At 36.5% G+C, this 22,944-nt stretch overlaps 2 protein-coding genes across 6 annotated transcripts in view; one reads left to right on the top strand and one right to left on the bottom strand.

The window, feature by feature from the left end:
• The window catches only part of LOC106878029 (solute carrier family 66 member 2), a 288,127-nt gene that overhangs the window by 34,994 nt on the left and 230,189 nt on the right, over positions 1 to 22,944 (bottom strand). The gene's annotated exons all lie outside the window — the stretch shown is intronic.
• Positions 1 to 22,944, top strand: part of LOC106878028 (nose resistant to fluoxetine protein 6) — a 79,877-nt gene that overhangs the window by 5,363 nt on the left and 51,570 nt on the right. For all 5 annotated transcript variants that reach the window (XM_089350019.1, XM_089350017.1, XM_052965956.2 and 2 more), the window contains 2 exons: positions 3,737 to 4,310; positions 8,928 to 9,121. In XM_089350019.1, the coding sequence (XP_089206145.1) occupies positions 3,968 to 4,310; positions 8,928 to 9,121 (537 nt within the window). In that variant the 5' untranslated portion in view covers positions 3,737 to 3,967. The remainder of the gene's footprint in view (positions 1 to 3,736; positions 4,311 to 8,927; positions 9,122 to 22,944) is intronic.

Here is a 22,944-nt window from a genome sequence, read left to right on the forward strand (position 1 = left end):
AACCACTTAATAAGGTAACCTTGATAATATTTCCCACTTTAAGTCATTTAGGGCACAATATTCTAGTGGTTAATGTATTCTACTGAAAGCTAATTCTTTCCCAAATCACAAGAATCCATAGAACCAGCATTCATCCTCAGTTGTTATAGCATTAAGCAAATGAGAGTATAAACCTCAAGCTTGGCTGAGATACTGATCTATACTGTGTCACTTTTCATGGTGGAATAATTCTACCTGCCTAGTACTGCATACCAACAAACTATCAATCATCACAATGTTGTCACTACTTACAGCAATAAATTATTCCACCTTGCTGGACCTACATAACAGTTAAGTGGACTTTGCCAAGGAAAATTAAGTAATTCAAATACCATGCAACATAGATCCTTTCTTTATCAAAATTATCTCTTCCTTTAGAGGAAGTGTCATGATAACTGAATGACAAAAAAAGACCAACTCCATATGAGAAGGGGAGATAATCTCTAGAATCAAGATTTCTCTAAAGTTGACATGCCATTAAGGAAAATGATGAGCTTGTCTGACGATAAGAGGATAGTCATGGGTACATATTTCTGACTCAACAGCTATCATCAACTTGACAACAGTCCACTATTATCTCCAGCAACCAAAAGAATAGAACATATTTATGGCATATATAAGTTGCAAAATTTAATCTTGATTACAGATATGACTCAGCATTTGCAAGAGGGACAACAAGGATGAGAAACCCTTCCTATACAGGCTAAATTTTGCCTATGCTCAAATTTGAAACCTCACTCTAATATTATCTCGAAGAACTTGTATGAAAAAAAAAATGGTCTATGCTTTAAGACTAAAATCACAAGTTAATTAATCCAAACTGCATATGTATGAATAAGTAAAATTAAAGACCCTTTATTTTTCTCAGCAATGACATACATTCACAACCTCTAGTGTACACCAACCTCATATTTGGCTGTCCTGTACCTTACCAACTCAGTTAGTGATTGATACTCACCAACCATGTGAGTGTGTTAGTGGATCACATTAAAATTCCTTTACAAAAACTCAGAAACATTAGCATTTACAGTAGACTATCTTACTTTTAAACTTTTATTTTCTAGGAAATTTATACAGTCCAGAACATGTGAAGTGTAACATGCTCATTTACTATTTAGATTCCATACTAACTTGTTACATTGGTGTGTTGGCTTGGTGCAATTCTATGACATGCTTGGATGATATTTTACAGAGGTGGTCAACAATATTCTAGAGACAGTAACTTAACTACTTCTGCTGTTGTTGGGCATCTTTCCACTCATGGATACACCATGAAGCAAAAAAAAGTCAGTATGTTCATTGCATTCATGGAGCCACAGGGATGTCAGATACTGGTCAAGTATAACTGCACATATCTGCCTTAGGATCCAGCCCTCTGAATTTTTTGAGGGTGTTTAACTCCCTATCCTCTTTTTTATCTAACCGTATTTTTTACATTATTTTCAATGGATGTTCAAAATGATGCAAAAAACACATATATAATTCCTATCAAGGATCATGATCTAACAGATATGGCAGTTTAACTTTTGAGAAGAAATTGTATTGGGATTTACTGTGATGTTCGCATTCCAAAGCAAACTCTCAAAGTACAAGAAGGTAAACCTAAGAGAAGATATGGATAGGGGGTCATGAGAGTGGAAGAGACAATGGATGCTTTTTATTGAGTGTAAGCAAGGAGTAACAAATGGGAAAAGGTGGGAGTGGAGCTGAATGTAGTGAGTGACAGACAAGGGCTGAAGTGCAGTTGAATCAGTCAGTAAGGGGAGGAATAAGGTGAGAGATCTAGGAGTTGTTCAGGATGGGGAATAGATCAGAAAGTAACAGAATGAGGTGCAAGATCCAGGAGCAGTGGAGAGGGAGTTATAGTAAGTGAGACAAAGGTGGTAGAAATGAGATCGCATTGAGGACTATGGCAGTTTAGAGAGGTGTTAAGAACAGTGTGTAGTAGAGAAGAGATCTCAGTGGATGAAGGCACAAAAAGGAGGTGATTGATGGGAATAGAGTGGGCAAGGATGGTAAGGAGAAATGGAAGTGCTTCCAAGGAGGATGAGAGGAGGGGTAGAGGTAACCATAAAGAAGAGTGTTATATGCACCAGTTCTGCTTTCAGGTGGTTACACCAGCCAATTAGTACAATAGATAGAGGATTGATAGGTATTAGGGAAATACTTGATGGCGCAGAAAGACAGAGGGAGAAACGGGCAGGGACCCAAGTGGTTTTAGGATATCATTTTTGCAGTGATGGATGGGGGTCTTCTCAAGCACAGCAAATTGCCAATCATCTCGATCTTCTGTCATCTCTTCATAAGGTCCAGCATCTTGCAATCATCCATCAATTCTTCATCCCATGTCTTCCTGGGTCTCTCTTTTTCACAAATTCCATCTCCTTTAAAAGGTTAGCACTTCTTTATGTGACTGTCCTTGTATAAACACCTCACATAACCATACCAGCACAGCCTTCTCTCTTGCACACTATATCTGATTCCTCTTATGCCTAATGTTTCTCTTAATATATTAGCACGTTGCTGTACATGCTCACTGACATTGCACATCCAATGGAGCATACTAGCTTTGGCGCCTCTAACTGATGATGTCCAGGAGACTGAAATTTCATGATATGGGTGTTCCAGTACTCATAACAGGCGAATCTCATCTGCTATGGTATAATCATCTGCTTTTATGCACCAAGTGCCTATATGAGAGGATCTTGCATCAAGGATAATAGCATAGTAGTCGCTGTTTTAACAAGACATTCATGTTAAGTTGGATATAAAGATTGTCTTTTGGTACTAACTAATAATTCCATCACTAATATACATACATTTACACATACACACAATATATATATATATATATATATATATATCATCATCATCGTTTAACATCCGCTTTCCATGCTAGCATGGGTTGGACGATTTGACTGAGGACTGGTGAAACCGGATGGCAACACCAGGCTACAATCTAATTTGGCAGAGTTTCTACAGCTGGATGCCCTTCCTAACGCCAACCACTCAGAGAGTGTAGTGGGTGCTTTTACGTGTCACCTGCACAAGGGCCAGTCAGGCGGTACAGGCAACGGCCACGCTCAAAATAGTGTCTTTTATGTGCCACCCGCACAAGAGCCAGTCCAGGGGCACTGGCAATATATATATATATATATAAGGTGAACTAGAAGAAACGTCAGCATGCCAGGCAAAATGCTTAGTGATATTTCATCTGTCTTTACATTCTGAGTTCAAATTCCGCTGAGGTCCACTTTCGGGGTCAATAAATTAAGTACCAGTTGTGTACTAGGATCGATCTAATCGACTAGCCCCTTACCCCAAAATTTCGGGCCTTGTGCCTAGAGTAGAAAAGAATGTGTGTGTGTGTGTGTGTATATGTTTGCGTAATCAGTGTATTAGTCAAGCACTTTTAGTACAACTGTACTAGAATTTTGTAAGACATATAAATGAACTTTCATCTAATGTATATATATTTATATAACTACAATTGTCTGAGGTTTTTTTTTTTTATCCTTTTGAATTTTGTTACAAAAACAAAATAAAAAACAAACCATGACCTCTTGAGCTAACTTTACATTGCCGTATCATTTTATGATTTTATAATAGTTCTGTACTTATTCTCAAAGATACAGGTGAACTTATCAGAGAGATATGTGCTTATTGACATAATGCACTCCACAATTAACTATTACAGGATAACAGACTAAATCATCAGGCAGTACTTAAATCAACAAATGCAATTTCAGTTCCTGTTGACACTTCTCAACTCTACCATCAGAGTGAACACATATCTGGTCTGAAACTGATAGAAGGAACGCTGCTTCTTCACCAGAGAAAAATATAAGAAGATAATATAAAAAAATACACAAAAAGATAACAGTAACCAGAAAACACGCTTTCTAACCAAAAACGTAAACATTAAGAAATGAACAAACAAGTCTTGATAATAATCTTCTTGGTAATTATACCAACGATACATGCTGGTCTGAAGTATCCCCCACACTACTTAAAACTATGGCATATCTTAGCAGATAGCAAGAATTTATCAAGTTCACCATATCATGATGCTGAAGGCTATAATTATCTGGACAAACTGTCTACAAATAAATATCTTCATGGCAACAAGCAGGGAATTGAGAAAGCTAAGAGTTTGATTTTTGAAGATATTTGTGTGAAAATTTCTTCCCTTAATGTATCACAAAGATGTTGTGAAGATACCAAAACATTTCTTGGATCCATTGTTCACAGGAATCCATGGGCACTACAAAGTAAGTTTTATTTTTTTATATTACTAAATCTTGGTCAGTGTTTACCAAATCATCACCTCTTTCCATATGTAAACAATGTTTTTAAGACATCTATACCCATGTTTAGTTGTATAGCTGGTGCAGGAGGTAATTGGGATGATCAGCCTAGAGTAACACTTTTATAAGGGAAGCACTTTTGGGTTATAATCCTGTATAAATGGCAGTGAGAAGCAGCAAATTCAATTACTCTTTGGACAGCACACACTCTAGCTGCACCACTGCCTACTTTGAAAAGTATGTGACAGATATGAATGGTCCCAAAGAAACTCTAAGGGATCTGATATCACTATGAGACTAAATAAATGTATCATACTGTATTGTCATCTTAAGTAAAAGGCTTACTTTTTGTAGACTAGTACTTTTTATCCAACAAACTTTATCCAACAAATTTTAGTTTCTACTTCAATACCATAACATTGGATAATTTGATACCATAACATTGGATAATATGCTTCCAATCTTGATGATACAACTCATCTGTCCTCTTGACAGAACTGCAGTAGTTTAATTTCTAATCATTCGCTCTTGTTAACTTCAATATTATATATTCATTTACATGGTGGTGCTCCAGCATGACCACAGCCGCATGGCTGAAATGAGTAAACGAGTATGTACATTAATAGCTGCAGGTGCGGTTGTGTGGTTAAATAGCTTGCTCCCTAATATTGTAGTCTCATGTTCAATCCTACTACATAGCATCTTGGACAAGTGTCTTTTACTGTAGCCCAAAGCCAAAAAAAGTCTTGTGAACGGATTATGAAAATGAAAGCCCATCATGTGTATATACATTCATATACATGCACACATACACACACGTGTATGTGTGTACACACACACACACACACACACGTATATATATATTGAATAAACAGAGTCAACAGGAAGGAGTACATTTAGACAGCTATTTAATAAACACTACACATGTTTCGATATAACATAGATCCACATATATACAGGATTTAAATGAAGCAACAGTTTACCTGTATAATGGGATCTGGTTGTATCTCCTCAGGTGATATATAATCGCTGTACCCGTAAGCAATTATGAATGTTTAATAATTGAATGTTGTGAGTTAAAAATCACCGGTTTTTTTCAACATTTGTCTATATATTAGCAAACTCTCATATAAAACAATTTTTTGTTTTAATCTTGGAATTAAATGGTTTTGATTAACTGTCAGATGACTTTTGGCCAACCTTGTATTTATAAATATAGATGTAGTTGTGTGGTATAAAAGATGTATGTATATATATATATGCAAACAAATACATGTGTGTGTGTGTGTGTGTGTGTGTGTGTGTGTGTGTGTGTGTGTGTGTGTGTGTGTGTGTGTGTGTGTGTGTGTGTGTGTGTGTGTGTGTGTGTGTGAGAGAGAGAGAGAGCAAGCATGTACCCTTGTTTTGATATCATGTGATGTTGTAAATGAGCATCACCATCTAACAAGCGGTGTTGTTCATTTTTATTTTTCTGTGAAAAACATGTCTAGCCATAGGGAAATATTACCTTGCTTGGAAAGTTAACAAAAGGAAGGGTATCTGGCTGCAGAAAATCTGCCACAACAAATTTTGCTTGACCCATGCAAGCATAGAAAAATGGTCATACTGTTGACCAAAATTTTCCCTGCTAAGCATGAAAATTAAACTTTCTATAAAATCCATTTTTAATTTTATAGAATTATCTCCTCCTTCTCTTTGAGAACTGTTAACAATAGAAAACTGAGTTTTGTTTTTGTTTTTTTTTATATCATTCTCCAACTTCTCCAAGAATCAAATTTCAATTAATTTAGAATTTTTGGCATTCATCAATCAACACATCACCACAACTTAGACTCAGAAAGAAATTAGCTTTAGATGTTAAGCTTATTCCATCATTTGGTTTAACACCCTCACTTAGCACTTTGGGTGCTTTTAGCAGAATCCATTCTATTGCAAGTATTTATGTAAGTCAGAGGTCAACTTCCTTTCTTCCAACCGACAAACCTAGAGGTCTTGAAATGGATCATGGATGCTATTGTTCCTCTTGCTAGGTCATTAAAAACAAATGTGAAAGGCATAGCAACCAAATTTCCCTCCAAGCATAATCTTTTACTTGTTTCAGTCATTTGATTGTGGCCATGCTGGAGCACCACCTTTAGTCGAAGAAATCAACCCCAGGATTTATTCTTTGTAAGCCTGGTACTTATATCTATCGGTCACTTTTGCCGAACCACTAAGTTACGGGGACGTAAACTCACCAGCATCGGTTGTCAAGCAATGTCGGGGGACAAACACATACACACAAACACACACACACACACACACACACACACACACACACATATATACATATATATGATGGGCTTCTTTCAGTTTCAGTCTACCAAATCCACTCACAAGGCTTTGGTCGGCCCGAAGCTATAATAGAAGACACTTGCTCAAGGTGCCATGCAGTGGGACTTTACCCAGAACCATGTGGTTGGTAAGCAAGCTACTTACCACATAGCCACTTCTGCACCTATTAAAACTTAAGGTCTCATAGTTTACAACTTCTTAAAAAGAACATTTTAGAAAAGTAAGTTCTGGATATAATCATCATCATTATCATTTAATATCCATTTTTCATGCTGGTTTAGGTTGGGCAGTTTGACATGACATGATTCAACAAGCTGCAGAGCTGCATCAGGCCCGAATCCCAGCTTTGGTATGGTTTCTATGGCTGGATCCTTCCTAACACCCACACACTTTACTGTGTGTACTGAGTACTTTTTACATGACACCAGCACTAGTAAGGTCACCAAATAAGCTGCAAAACAAAGGAAAAAGGAAAAATCTCCCTCAATCGAGTGGGAGTGTATTTAAGAGAAGGAGAGATGGCTTTATGCCAGGTTTTAAAGGCTTAAGTATGATAGACAAATAGTCTAGAGGAGATACATGGCTGGACAGGATGATCATAGCTAGATAGCTAGAGTACTTTTATCATGAAACTGTCTACAATCAGAGCTTGACTAATTTTAAGGGATTTTTCTTGCTTTTTTTTTAATGAAAATTGATAATAATCAGAAAGACCCCCAGGTTTATACCAGAGGTAAAGAGAATAGGAGATTGTGACATTTATGCCTTTCTCAAGAATATTAACATTTCAGGAAATGATATTGTTAGCTTTTACCTTTGCTAAAATATTGATTTTTGTACATGTGATTTAGAATTATGATTGAGAATGAAGAATATTTGGAGTAAGTTGTAATCTTTCAAGTTTTTTTTACACAGTATTAACATTTCAGAGAATAAATGTATGTAGTTTTTCACAAACAGGGTAGGCCAAAAGTTGCACCATCATTTAAAGTATAAGTATGTATTAAATGGTAGTGTGACTTTTGACCCACCTTGTATAAGTGTCATATATATGAGGCCTCACAGAACTGTTATTATAGATATAAGTGAAGTAAGGTTTCTTCGGAGGAACTCCATTTTGGTCACTTGTATTTGCAATCATAGATCATAGTGATCAAAAGGGTATGATCATGAGTATCAAGAGCCAAATTAGATTCCTTACTCATTAGAGTGAGGAATCCAATTTAGCTCAGAGATTAGAGATCAGAGAGTTGCTCCTGGTTGAGGTATTTCTCCCATTGAAAGTTTACAGCTCTGGTACTACAGGTTGTCTGAGGAAAGAATCACAGGACAGATTTTTATGAATGAGGCCAACTGGTAGGAGACCTAGGGGAAAATCACAAGTGAGATGGTTGGATAATATTCATAGCCTTGGTTGGTTCCAGTTGAGAATCGTGTTGGAACATTTGTTAATCATTGCTTCTGAGAGACTCTGAATGACTTATCAAAGGACACTGCTCTGATGACATTCACAGGAATAATGGGATATGAAGATGGATAGATGAATAGTTGAATGAATGGATGGATAGATAAATGAAGTGAAATTACTTTAAGAACCAAAGCATGATCATTGCAGTAGCTTAATTCTGTAATGTAGCACTTATCATTTGTTTGACACAAATATTGATTACCCTTGATTAAACACAAGATCACTTTGTCAAGGATGGTTACAGTTATTGAATTTATCCTTGTACCATTGTCATCATCATCATTTTTGTGCTTCATGACGATTGCTAGTAAAGAGGTTGAATAGAAACATTATGAACAGCAAAATGGGGAAGAATGGATAATTAGAGGTAGAAAGGGTGGTGGAAGAATGAGTACTGGAAATAAGAGAAAATTATGAAAAAAAAAGTATGATTTAGCTGGAAGTGAGAGAGAGATTTGATAATGTTTTATGACTGATTGCGTTTCCTGAAGGCAACCCTTTTAGATGACTCTTACAAAGTTAAGAACATGTTACACCTATTCTAAAAATCAGAATGCACCTAATATTTTATTAGCATTTTGTTATTTATTCCAAGGGAATGACTAGCTATTTTGATTACGGTGGGATTTGAACTTAGGACAAAAAGAGATCAAATTAAATGCTTCAATGCATTTGCTATATCACCCTGTTATCTGTAATTTATTCATTGCTTTTTCATCTAGAAATATTTTCAAGATAATTGTAAAAGATTTTTACATTTTGACATTTTTCTTTTACAGTGCTTGATTCTTATGGGAAGCCAGCAAGTGGGATTCTTGAAGGAGACTTCACATTTCCTGGTTCTTTTGATGAATGTAACTCTGCAACTGTAACTATTCCTGCAAACTCAACAGAATTTATGTATCAGCCTTTCAAACCAAAATACTGCCAAGTCATCTTTCCAATTAAAGCGCTTGCAACCATGAATGAAATGGTATGTGGTCATCAAGTTAAAATAATTTATGGTTAACTAATTTTCATTAACCCTTTAGCATACAAACCGGCCACATCCAACCCAAATATTCTACTTGTTTTATGCTCAGACTGGCCAGATCCAGCTTCTCACACCTACCCTGCAATGTCATTCTAAAAATATACAATCACATCATTGAAATCTCTAAGCTACAAGATAATGCGTGGTGAATTCAAAACAATGTGAATGTAAAAGCATCACATTTGATTAAGAAATCTGAATGCTAAAAGGTTAATGAATCTTTATTATATTATTTGCTTTTCTATATTTTTATTTATGTGTTTCAGCCAAGTGGCTGCGGTCATGCTGGTGCTGTCTATGGTATTTACTGTAACAACTGGAAGGATTGAATCATCATCATCCTTTCTATTTTTTTTTCTTTACATCTACATTTACTGGGCTGGTAGCATGTAAAAAGCATCATTCAAGCATGGCCAATGGCGGTGGATGGCACGATTTTTGAATTGCACTTCGGTACACATGTCTATACCGGAATAAAATTCAGCACTGAATATGTTCCGGTTATATATTTAATTAATTCAATAATAGGATAAAAATCTTTTACAAGAATTTTATCAAGTAGCTAGTGTGAAAAAACTCGTAAGGGAAAAATCCATCATCATCCCTAGAATATATTTATATTTATATAAGGGCATTACTATAGAATAATGCTTCCCCTGATCCCTTATCTGGTGGTCAATGAGGAAACTAGACGTGCTAACAATTCTGCCAGCTCAGTGCCTTAATAATAATAATAATAATAATAAAAACAACAATAATCATCATCATCAATAATAATAATAAAAACAACAACAATAATAATAATAATAATAATAAAAACAACAATAATAATAATAATAATAATAATAATAAAAACAACAATAATAATAATAATAATAATAAAAACAACAACAATAATAATAATAATAATAAAAGATTATCAGAAGGGTTTTAAGTACTTGAACAATTACTGAAATCTTGTGGTTATCTAAGGTTACAAGTAGTAACCTGCTACCCATATAAATTCTATCAGGAATAAGACCAAACATGAGTCAAGTCAAATAATAATATTAACATGATGATGATGATGATTGCTGTTGTTTTTTAATTAAGATAATATGAAAAACATATACAAATTATGAGAGAGAGATAAATGAAATCATAAGTGATATGTACTCTACTTAAGTAGAGTCAACATCGATCAAAAGGTTAATTTGACAAATCTTAGTTTAATTATATATCCAGATGGGAATGAGCATCTGCTTCTTTAGTTGAAGTTTCAATGTAGCTTTCACAAGATGGTGATCTGCTCCTACATTGGTTCCTTAACAGGTTTGAACACCAATGCTTCCAATGAGCATTAACGCTAACAACTTTAGTTTCATAGTAGGTGTTCCCATCAGATGATCACCATGTCTATTTATAGATTGTTTTGTGTAGGAAATAGATGTAGCTGACAAAAAAGTTGCTTATATTACAGAACAATATCAAGCATTCTTCAATTTTCACTGCTTCCTTTATTTGATTCAACAATCAGTTCAATGTCATTTTCTGCTGATTTTCATATTGATGTCACAAACAAGTATCCTGACATGAAGGCATGTGGCCAAGCAGTTAGAGTATTCAGCTCACAATAACAACATTGTGAGTTCCATTCCCAGCAGCATGTTGTATCCTTGAGTAAGACATTTTATTTCACATTACTCCAGTTCACTCAGCTGGTAAAAATGAGTCGTATCTGTAATTCAAAGGTTAAGTCTTGTCACATTCTGTGTCATGTTGAGCCTCCCTGAGAACTACATTAAGGATAGGCATGTCTGTTGAGTGCTCAGCCACTTCATCATCATCATCATCATCGTTTAACGTCCGCTTTCCATGCTAGCATGGGTTGGACGATTTGACTGAGGACTGGTGAAACCGGATGGCAACACCAGGCTCCAGTCTGATTTGGCAGAGTTTCTACAGCTGGATGCCCTTCCTAGATTTTACAAGCAGGCTGCTCAGTTGTTTGGATCAACTGGAACACCTGTTGTCATAACCTATGGAGTGCCAGTCAAGTACCTTGGCATCATGACTGTGAATTTAACATAGCTCTAGGTTCAGTTTCACTGGATGGTATTTTGGGTGAGTATCTCTTAATATGGCCCTGGGTTGGCCTAAGCCTTGTTAGATTTGATAGAAGGAAACTGAAAAAAGCTTGTTGTATATATATATGTATGTGTGTGTGTGTGTGTGTGTGTGTGTGTGGTGAGGTGTCATCATCATCATCATTTAATGTCCATTGTCCATGCTGGCATGGGTTGGATGGTTTGACTGGACTGGCACACTGGAAGGCTGCACTAGGCTCCAGTCTGATTTGGCATGGTTTCCTACGACTGGATGCCCTTCCTAATGCCAACCACTCTGAGAGTGTAATGGGTGCTTTTACATGACACCGGTATCTGCCACAACTGCGATTTTGCTCGCCTTGATGCGTCTTCTTCTCAAGCATGATACAATGCCAAAGGCCCAACACTCGAAAGGAACTTGGCCACTCTGCCACTGTGAGGCCCAACACTTGAAAGGAACTCAGGCACCCTGTCTCTGTGAGGCCCAACGTTCCAAAGGAACTCAGCCACTTCGCCTCCATGAGGCCCAACACTTGAAAGTGTATGCTTATGTTTCCTTGTCTTGACATCGCATGATAGTTATAACAAGCAGTGTCATTAATTTCCAATATTCTGTGGAAATAAGTCTGGGTATGGAGAAATATTACCTTGCCTGTTTCCAAGGTGTTCTCACCTCTGAAACAGCTGAGTATTAGCAACAGGATGCTTCAATAAGCTCTGTCTGGCCCATATAAGCATGGAAGGTAGACACTAAAATGATGATGATGATGATGATGTATTGGGTCATTCCATAAATAATGCAGTTTTTTCAATAGCATGAACTAAAAGTTGGAAGGGGACGGGATAAACTACCTGTATCAACTTGCTATAAAAGCAGGTAGTAATTTTGCTTTGTCCTTATTCTTAGTGCAAGTTTTGAAGAGTGCAGTTTGATTTTAACAGTTATTTTTTCAAAGCTATAATGGAAGTGACAAAGGAGCATATTGAGCATATTTTGCTTTATGAGTTCAATAAAGGCAACAACACAATGGAAAGTGCAAGGAATATTAATGCAGTATACGGGGATCGGACAATAAGCGTGAGCCAGTGTCAACAGTGGTTCCAGAAATTCTGAGCCAGAAACTACATCCTAGAAGATGATCCTCATCGTGGAAGACTTGTAGAGTTTGATGAGGACGTCCTGCAAACTCTGGTGGAACAAAATCATATCATAACTGTTGAAGAACTAGCAGAGAAGCTTGGATTTGGTCATTGAACCAGTCATCCAAGTCAGTGCTAGAAGCAAAACAACCATCTTTGGTTTCAAGACAAAAGGTGTTCTTCCATCAGGATAATGCTCAGTCACATGAAGCAAGGATGACATTCCAAAGGCTGGAGCAGTTTGAATGGGAAATGATGCCCCACCCACCATATTTGCTGGACATTGCCCTATCTGGTTATCATTTATTCTGCAGTCTTCAAAATCATTTGGATGGAAAAAATATGAATTCTGTAGACAAGGTCAGAACAGTACTGGAGGAGTATATTTTGTCACAGACAAATGGATTTTGGAATATGGGCCTTGTAAGTCTACCAGATAGATGGAAGAACATTGTAGAATATGAAGGAGAGTATATTTTAGATTTAAAAAGAATTTTGTTTATCTTAATTTTGAAAAATAAAAGAAGTATAAAAAAATCGCAATATTTATGGGATGACCCAATATATATGTACGACTGAGCGTTGGGTTGTGGCATTAATCAGTCTCACCTTAATCTTTCTGTAACTATTTCTGAGCTCAATCTTTCCTACTTATTTTGTCCTTGGAAGTTAGTTCTGAGAGCCCACTTCTTGTTCCTGCTAGAAATGCAATGCCATCAACAAATTCCAGGTCACAAAAGCTTTCCATTTGCTTCCACCACAGTCCCCCTCCAACTGGTTCCTTTCTTCTTGAAGCAGAAAAAGAAGGAGCAAGAGGGTGCACCCTTGACTGTTGTCAGTAACAATGCTAAAGTTGTCAGTATGGACCAGTGTCTGTTCTGACTCATCAACCGAGATTCTTGATGATGTTGAGAATACTGCTCATTTGAGAAATATTCCATAATGATTTAGCAGTTGACTGACTGGGACGATTGTTCTATGATGTTTTTCAGCATGATGATTTGCTTCATACAAGAGTGCTTGGAATAAACTCCTTGTTCTTCTAGCAGTGTTGCATCAGTGTCCAGTCAAATCCTGTTCAGAACACTATGCACAAAACTCTCCTGCTTCAGAGCAACTCTTCACTATTTTTTACAGTCTACTAGAACAATACTTCTCAAACTATCTAATGTGGCATACTAGTAGTTTTTTTTTACCAATGTTCCAGGGACTGGTGATATTTCTTAGTAATATTAATCTATACCATGTCAGTGAACAGGTTGCAGTTTCAAAGCAACAAAAATATTTTGACAAATTAAACTTGTTGTAAATCTAATGGTTTTTGTGTGTTTATAAATGGCTTATAAACACCTTCTATGCTGCAATTGTTTTTGTTTCAGCACATGATCTCAGATAAAGTCACTTGCTATGCAAGTACATCTCTGTAATATATATAATGAATATAATAAAAGTTGACATTTTTTTAATCTTATATTTGTAAACAAATAATACAATATTACATAAGCTGATAAGTTGTTTACTGCAGTGCATAAGGTGAAATTATGCTATTGTTTCTTTTTTTTTCTGAAAACTTGCCACGTACTGGCAGCTGATGGCTCACAAACTGGCATCGGTCCATGGACCACCACTTTGAGTAGCACTGCACTAAAACATACAAGAATTTACTGCTGTTGCCAGTATCTTTTGAGCAGATTTTTTAATGCTGTTATTACTTACATTTTTCTGCTTTAAGAATTCAGTTGAAATATTGCAGTATCCAGCAGCTTTGTTGCTTTTCAGTTTCCCAAGTGCTTATTTTATTTCCTCTTCTGCGAGCACACCAGTTCTTAATAAGAACTCAACTGGTTCTTCTAAGCTGACCTAAGAGTATGACAGGATCTGACTGGTTCAAGGTTTCTTGAAAGTTTGAAAGTTCTCCCACCATCTGCTAAATTTGTTCTTTCCCTGTTTGCAGGAGTTTGCCAATTTTTTTCTTGACTGGTACACATTTGTTATTTTTTGGACCTATTAGCTCCCTGACAATGCAGTACAGTGTTTTCGTGTCATTTTTGACAATATCTTTTATTCTTCAGTCCTACATTCATTAGTTAAATTCTATAATCCAAACCTTCCCCTACCCCATGTTCCTTTCATGATCTTCTGTAGCTGATAGTACATTCAGAACCTTTTGTTACTGCTATTTTGAACATAGTCCACTGTTCTTCAACACTCTTAAGGTCTGACAGTGGCTGAAATCTGTTCTTCAGCTGTAACTGGTTGTGACCTGTTGTGATGTCATTCAACTCCTCTATGTCAAATTCTTGGATCTTTTTCTGCCATTTTGGTCAAGGTTTCAATGTTATTTTCCCCAGGTGATGTTCTAATCTAACATCAGAGCCTCAGTCAGATTTGGGAATCTTAAAAGATGGTCTTCCAATGAGCATTGATACAAACAATCTATTTTACCTTTGGTGTCCCCATCAGACAATCACTATGTTTTCTTAGGGATCATTTTATGCACAGAATAGGGAAGCTGATATAGAAGCTGTTTATGTTGCAGAACAGTATCAGACGTTCCCCATTTTCATTGATCCCTTTATTTGATCCAATATGGCCTAATGACATGCTCAGATCCATGCCACTTCTTGCTGATCTAAATGTTAAAGTCATAAAGTACAGGTATTGACAAACTATGACAATGGCTGGACAAAAATCAGACATCGTATAGGGTCCACGAAATGAAAATTTAAATCCAGACACAACAAACATTCTTCTTCCTTTAGACACCCCCATTAAAATACCTGCAACAACCCATTCAACATTAGTCTGCAGGCTTCAGGATGAAAATGTCAACTACGACATTAAATATAGGATCCTTTCTATGACCAAACTTTATATTAACAAACCAAAAAGATGTTCCATATGCTTGCTCAACAAACTATCTTTCAAAAGACTTAAGAACCTCCAGTGACTGTATAAATACCAGGAGTGAGATTTTTTCATGTCCATATTTTACAAAATACATCATAACAGTAATTAAGGATTATCCACCAAACGCACCATAACCCATTCTAGTGTTGGTTTATGTAATCTTTTATTCTTGTAAAACATTGCTTATATTTCCTGTAGATTGTAAAACACTGCTTATATTTCACCTCTAGATTGCTCTCTGGTCTTTTTCTAAATGTACGTGCAAAATCAAACCTCAGTTATTTCGAACGCAGTTACTAAACTTTCTTGTTTATACCAGCTTGACAAATAGCAAAATAAATTAATATTTCAGCCAGGAAACCCAGGATAGCTGTATTTCTAAAGGCTTTTTTGCTGTATTATTTTAATAATTTCCTTACTATCTTAAATGATCAAGTGTTACTTGTTGAACTTCATACTACACACACACACACACACACACACACACACACACACACACACACACCTGAAAACACTGTGCAGTTTTAAAATGATAATGAAGAAGAGGAGAAAGATATGTAGAAAGATAATGAAAATGATATATGATGATAAGTATTACTCTCAAATACTAACAAACCCAAAACCAACAGACCAAAAGGCCAATTCAACAAAATTAGTTTATTCATGCAATCTAATTTAATTTACAAATTAAAAAACAGCAGACACACATACACATGTGTATGTGTATGTAAGCGTGTGTGTGTGTGCGTCAGTGTGTGTGACAGTGTGCATGTGTCAGTGTGCATGTGTGTCAGTGTATGTGTATCATTGTAATTTTAATGTCTACTTTCCTATGTTTATGTGAACCAGACAGAATATGTTGAGATAGATTTTTCTACAGGTGGATGTCCTTCCTGTTTCAAACCCTTCGGTGTTCTCATGTAAGGTAATATGTAACTCAAAACTGAAAGTGGAATCAGATTTATAATAAGATTCATGTTGACTAGACTTAAATGTTTCACATAGCGACTTATTCAACCAGCCTTTGATTGAATAAGCTGTTAGGGGAACGCTTATGTCCAACCAATATGAAATTTATAATATATATACACACATACATACATACACAGCAGGAACGCCATCTAGGTAGGCAAGGTAGGCAGTGCCTACCTTGAATAAAATTGATCAATAGCAACATTTAGCTTTTGAGGTAAAATATGCACCTAATTCAATAAAACTATGAAGGTTAGTCTGATTATTATGCATAAAATGCAAAATATTTTATTTTTTTGCATATTAGGTAGGCATAATTCATCTCTGCTTTTCAATCTCAGTATCTAAGCTATGCATAATACTACTGTAGTACACGTGCTGCATACATTCCTACAACAATGCTTTCTTTACATGCTATAAAGGTAGATGTAAATCTGTCTACAACTCAGTCGCGAGCCTGTGTTTCACTTACTTTTGTGTGTTTTACTACATTAAGGTTACGAACTGCTTACCCTGAGTAATTATAGATGGCATGTGCCTGATACACAGATATACACATCACTCACCCACACACACATATGCATATATGTATGTGTGTGTGTGTGTGTAAATTTCATCCCCTTACTCAATGTGTTCACCTGTACATTGTTTAATATTTTCTTAAATAGATTAATGATACTTGGTTTCTCCTGTTCAGTGGCCATCTTGAGTTCTAGTACTTCTGGGTTCAATCTAAGAAACATGCGTTGTTTTGTTCATCTTTAATATTCAATATTGTTCTTCTATTTTGAGTACATTTATCAAATTTAAGCTGTCTGGCTTATGTGCCAGTGGCACGTAAATAGCACCATTTGAGCATGATTGTTACCAGCGTCACTTTCCTGGCACTTGTGCCAGTGGCACGTGAAAAGACATTCAAGAGAGATCATTGCCAGTGCCGCTGGACTGGCTCCTGCGCAGATGGCAGGTAAAATACACCATTTTGAGAATGGCTGTTGGCAGTACCGCTTGACTGGCCTTCGTGCCGGTGGCACGTAAAAGCACCCACTACACTCTCAGAGTGGTTGGCATTAGAAAGGGCATCCAGCTGTAGAAACTCTGCCAAATCAGATTGGAGCCTGGTGTAGCCATCTGGTTTCACCAGTCCTCAGTGAAATTGTCCAACCCATGCTAGCATGGAAAGCGGACATTAAATGATGATGATGATGATGATGATCCCATGTTTTATAGTAAACATTGGTATTTTGTTCAAAGTAAATACTACTCTGATCATTCCTGTATGAAGTTTTAATTTGGATTTCCTATCCCCTATTTATATTCTTTCTAGGATTCTAATGATTAATGCTATAGGATTGTTCCTTGTAGTTTTCAAGAGATCTAGTTTGTTAGAGAAATTGAATTCTTGTGTTATAATTTTAGGATGTGCCTTTTCCATTTCTAATGTTTGTTTATTTTAAAATGGCCAGATTTCAGTTTAGGTCTTTGATATTTTGAGATTATGTTTGGTTGTCATACTGCATCTGCACATGTTTTATTTTGTTGGGTACCGCATAAAAAACATCCATGCTGGGGCCATGTAAAAGCATCCTGTAAAGTAGTTGGCATCTGGAAGGGCATCCAGCCATAGAAATCATGCTAAAACAGACAATTAGAGCCTGATGCAGCTCCCAAGTTTACCAGCTCCTGTCAAACCATCCAGCATGATAAAAGGACTTGAAATGATGATGATGATGATGATGGAAATGTAGTCCAAGTTGTACTCTCTCTTTGTAACTTAGAAACCAGTTATTACTCATCTCCAAAACATTTAGAAAGTCTGGAAAGAAGACTGTGAAAATACAGAACTTGTATCTCCCCAACAATAGGGAGAGGATAAGAGATTAACAGACTCAAAAAAATACAAACTATTTGGTGAAGGAAGATGTAACAAATTATTAAGATGACCTACAATGAACCACAGACCAGATATGTAGTTGGTGCAAGGTTCCAACAAATGGAAAGTGACTTAAGTGATGCAATAATTTAGTAAATAAAGCAATAAAAGCTAAAAGGCTGATTTGGATGTAATAAGTGAAAAACAAACCTGAAAATAATAGGAAAAGAGCAGCGGCAAAAGATTATATCAGATAGCTAAAACAAAAGCTTGACTCGAAGGATACTATATTTTTCTTACTTCTAGGTTCCTTAACCCATTAAAAGCCATAATTCAGTTATGAATATTTATAAGTTTTTCACATTTTCTTAACTACCAAAGGCACTTTGATTATATTTCTTCTGTTATATTGTATATTTTAGTTGTATACTTGAAGAATACTGTAAATATGAAGTATATAACAAAAGAGACATAAAAGAGTATAAAGTCTTATTTATATTAGATTTAAAATCTTTATCCCCAAAATGGAACATTGACCATTAATAGGTTAACTTATCACCTGTCATTTATCGTATTATATAACTTTCTAATAATGTGTGTGTGTGTGTGTGTGTATTTATATGTTTGCTTTTAGTTTGTTTTCTTTTGTTTGTCGGTCATATATATGACTAAATATATATCAGATGCTACATCTAAGATACAAGTATATTGTTTTGTACAACAAGAAAAACAAGTTATTCACACTTCTTAGATAAGAGTGTATTGCACATTTATGAGTTTTGTACCCCAAAATAAAGAAAAATGGTGCATATATATATATATATATATATATATATATATATATATATATATATATATATGTATATATATATATATATATGAGAAAGAGAAATGGTACGTGATGATAAGTATTATACTTAAGTAATCAACACCAAAAGGCCAGTTCATAAGTTCACTTATGTAATCTTGTGGAATTTGTGTTATAAGTTTATCTTCGTGTGTGTGTGTGTGTGTGTGTGTGCATCTATGCATATCAGGTTATTCACATGCATGCATTACAGCTGACATGCAGTCTGGTACAATCTGCTGCATGTTCAGGTTGTCAACTAAACTGGTTCTTATCTAGGCTTGTCTGGGGAGGGTGGGTTGCTAGAAACCCAATAAATCAAAAGACAATATTTGTCAAAAGAATGGATGAACCCAACATCAGATCTATGATTATACAGAAATTGTGTGGGCACAGAAAATCTCGTGTTGATGAATGAGTCCACTGCAGGACCATTCAAATATGTAGAAACATCTCTCTAGGAGAAGGATATTCTTAATGTGAACACTGAAACTTGCTCAGCTTATTGTCCCAGGCAATGCTGAGCCACCTGGAAGAAAGAGGCGCTTTCTAAAATGTGAGTGGTGTTCTGTCAATGGTTTACTTACTGTAATGAATTTCACACCTAGGAATTCCTTAGGAAACAACTCTAGAAAAACACAAAATTCTGCAGCAATAGGAATAGTGGAACATAGAGGTTTATCTTGCTGGAAATATATGATGACAAACTTACACATGGGTGGCTTGGAATATGGATCACTTCTTTCCCAAATTACAGTGACGGATTGGTTCAGCAGCACCTCAGGTAACTGAGTAATTGTTTGCAGGGATAGCACTGCTCACCTGCAAGGATATAGAAAAGGTGTGTGTATATATATATATATATATATATATATATATATATACATATGTTTGTATGTCTTTTGCTAAAACCTCAGATCAGCCAAAGATCTGTGATTGCAAGCAGAGTGCAGTCTTGTTGCTTTGTTAGTGATTGGCTTGAACTCTTTTAAGAAGCACTCAAAGAAAAATGTATTTTCATGCATACATAATCATAAGCAAAGCTATGTGGCTTAAGAAGTTTGCTTCCCAACAATACACTCTTTGGTACAGTCTCACACCATGGCACCTTGGGCAAATGTCTTCTACTATAGCCTCTCCCTGGCCAAAGCCTTTTGAGTGGATTTGACTGATGGAAACTGAAAGAAGCCCATCATACATATGCATATCTGTGTGTGTGTGTGTGTGTGTGTGTGTGTATCATCATCATTGTTTAACGTCCGCTTTCCATGCTAGCATGGGTTGGACGATTTGACTGAGGACTGGTGAACCAGATGGCTACACCAGGCTCCAATCTGATTTGGCAGAGTTTCTACAGCTGGATGCTCTTCCTAATGCCAACCACTCCGAGAGTGTAGTGGGTGCTTTTACGTGCCACCAGCACGAAGGCCAGTCAGGTGGTACTGGCAACAGCCATGCTCAAAACGGTGTATTTTACATGCCACCTGCACAGGAGCCAGTCCAGTGGCACTGGCAACGATCTCGCTCGAATGTCTTTTAACGTGCCAACTTATATATATATAAAAATAATTATAAATAGAGTAAAAATATTTTGTGGTTAGACAATTTAGCATCTATTTTTCAGCATATTGGCAAAAAAAATTTTTTGTTTTTGCCCTTATTTATAATTGTATTTATAATTTTCCCTTTAAAAGGTATTTTTCACATGCTGGTATTTAAAAGGTATTTTTCTAATTTTTAATAAAATTTTATCCTTATATTAGAAGTATATATATCATCATCATCATCATCGTTTAACGTCCGCTTTCCATGCTAGCATGGGTTGGACGATTTGACTGAGGACTGGTGAAACCGGATGGCAACACCAGGCTCCAATCTAATTTGGCAGAGTTTCTACAGCTGGATGCCCTTCCTAACGCCAACCACTCAGAGAGTGTAGTGGGTGCTTTTACGTGTCACCCGCACGAAAACGGCCATGCTCGAAATGGTGTCTTTTATGTGCCACCCGCACAAGCCAGTCCAGGGGCACTGGCAACGATCTCACTCGAAAATCCTACGGGAGCCAGTCAGGCGGTACTGGCAACGGCCACGCTCAAAAGGTGCATATATATATATATATATATATATATATATATATATATAAATATCGCCATCCATTTAGAGAAAAATTTGTAGTTTAGAATCAGTAGTTTTTTGACTGCTATTTCTAAATTTTCAGTATGTTGGAGAAGCAACTCAATGCTAATCCCTGTATATTTACGATGATAAATGATTTTACCGATAAAGGTTTTTTTCATACTGAACTACTTGGCAAAATTGTTAATTATTAATTCTATTACTAATTGACGATTCCTTGCCCTTATTCTTGTATAATATATATATATATATATATATATATATATATAATAAAAGCACCCACTACACTCTCGGAGTGGTTGGCGTTAGGAAGGGCATCCAGCTGTAGAGACCACCAAATCAGATTGGAGCCTGGTCTAGCCACCTGGTTCACCAGTCCTCAGTCATATTGTCCAACCCATGCTAGCATGGAAAGTGGACATTAAACAATGATGATGATGATGATTATATATATATATCATCATCATCATCGTTTAACGTCCGCTTTCCATGCTAGCATGGGTTGGACGATTTGACTGAGGACTGGTGAAACCGGATGGCAACACCAGGCTCCAGTCTGATTTGGCAGAGTTTCTACAGCTGGATGCCCTTCCTAACGCCAACCACTCAGAGAGTGTAGTGGGTGCTTTTACGTGTCACCCGCACGAAAACGGCCACGCTCGAAATGGTGTCTTTTATGTGCCACCCGCACAAGCCAGTCCAGGGGCACTGGCAACGATCTCGCTCGAAAATCCTACAGGAGCCAGTCAGGCGGTACTGGCAACGGCCACGCTCAAAATGGTGCATCTCATGTGCCAACCGCACAAGAACCAGTCCAGGGGCACTGGCAACGATCTTACTTGGCTTGCCGGGTCTTCTCACGCACAGCCCATTTCCAAAGGTCTCGGTCCGTAGTCATCGCCTCGGTGAGGCCCAATGTACGAAGGTCTTGCCTCACCACCTCAGCCCAGGTCTTCCTGGGCCTACCTCTTCCACGGGTTCCCTCAACTGTTAGGGTGTGGCACTTTTTCACGCAGCTATCCTCCTCCATTCTCACCACATGTCCATACCAGCGCAATCGTCTCTCTTGCACGCCACAACTGATGCTTCTAATGTTCAGCTTTTCTCTCATATATATATATATATATATATATTTATATATATCAGGGGGCGAAGGGTCTCTGTATGCAATGCATGCACTGCTTGCCTAATTATTTTTCTACAATAAATCATTTTTGTGTAATATATAATTGATCATTGAGAATTTTCACTAGATTCATTGTAGGCATATTTACTTTTATTTCACTTTCCTACATTTTTTTAGTATAAATTGGTCAATAGAAAGAAAAGGAAAAGGAAGCAAATTTTTTACTACCTGCTTTCAGTCATAGTAAGAGCAGTGATGTTATTTTCTTTGTATTCTATAATTTTTGAGAAAGAGTGTCAAAAAGAGAAAGAAAGAGAAAGTAAATAAAGCAAGCAGTAAAAAATTTGCTTTCCTTTCCTTTTTTGGTTGACAACTTAACATGGCCGAAAGGCAAGCAACAAAAATATTTGCTTGCCTTTCAGCCATGTTAGGCCAGCAGACACATTGTCAGCTTCTGTTTCTCTTAAAGTGCTGGTGTTTGTTTTATTGCTTTCTAGTATATCTTATGCAGTTACTCAATACTGAAGAGTACACATTTTATTTTTGTCTTCTACTTGTTTCAATCAGTAGATTGTGGCCGTACTGGAGCACCACCTTCAATAATTTTTAGTCTAATGAATCTACCCAAGAATTTTTTTCAAAGCATGATGCTTATTCTTTTGGTCTCTCATA

This window comes from Octopus bimaculoides, chromosome 1 (genome assembly GCF_046866305.1).
Source record: "Octopus bimaculoides isolate indiv1 chromosome 1, ASM4686630v1, whole genome shotgun sequence".
In the NCBI taxonomy this organism is placed as follows: Eukaryota; Metazoa; Mollusca; class Cephalopoda; order Octopoda; family Octopodidae; genus Octopus; species Octopus bimaculoides.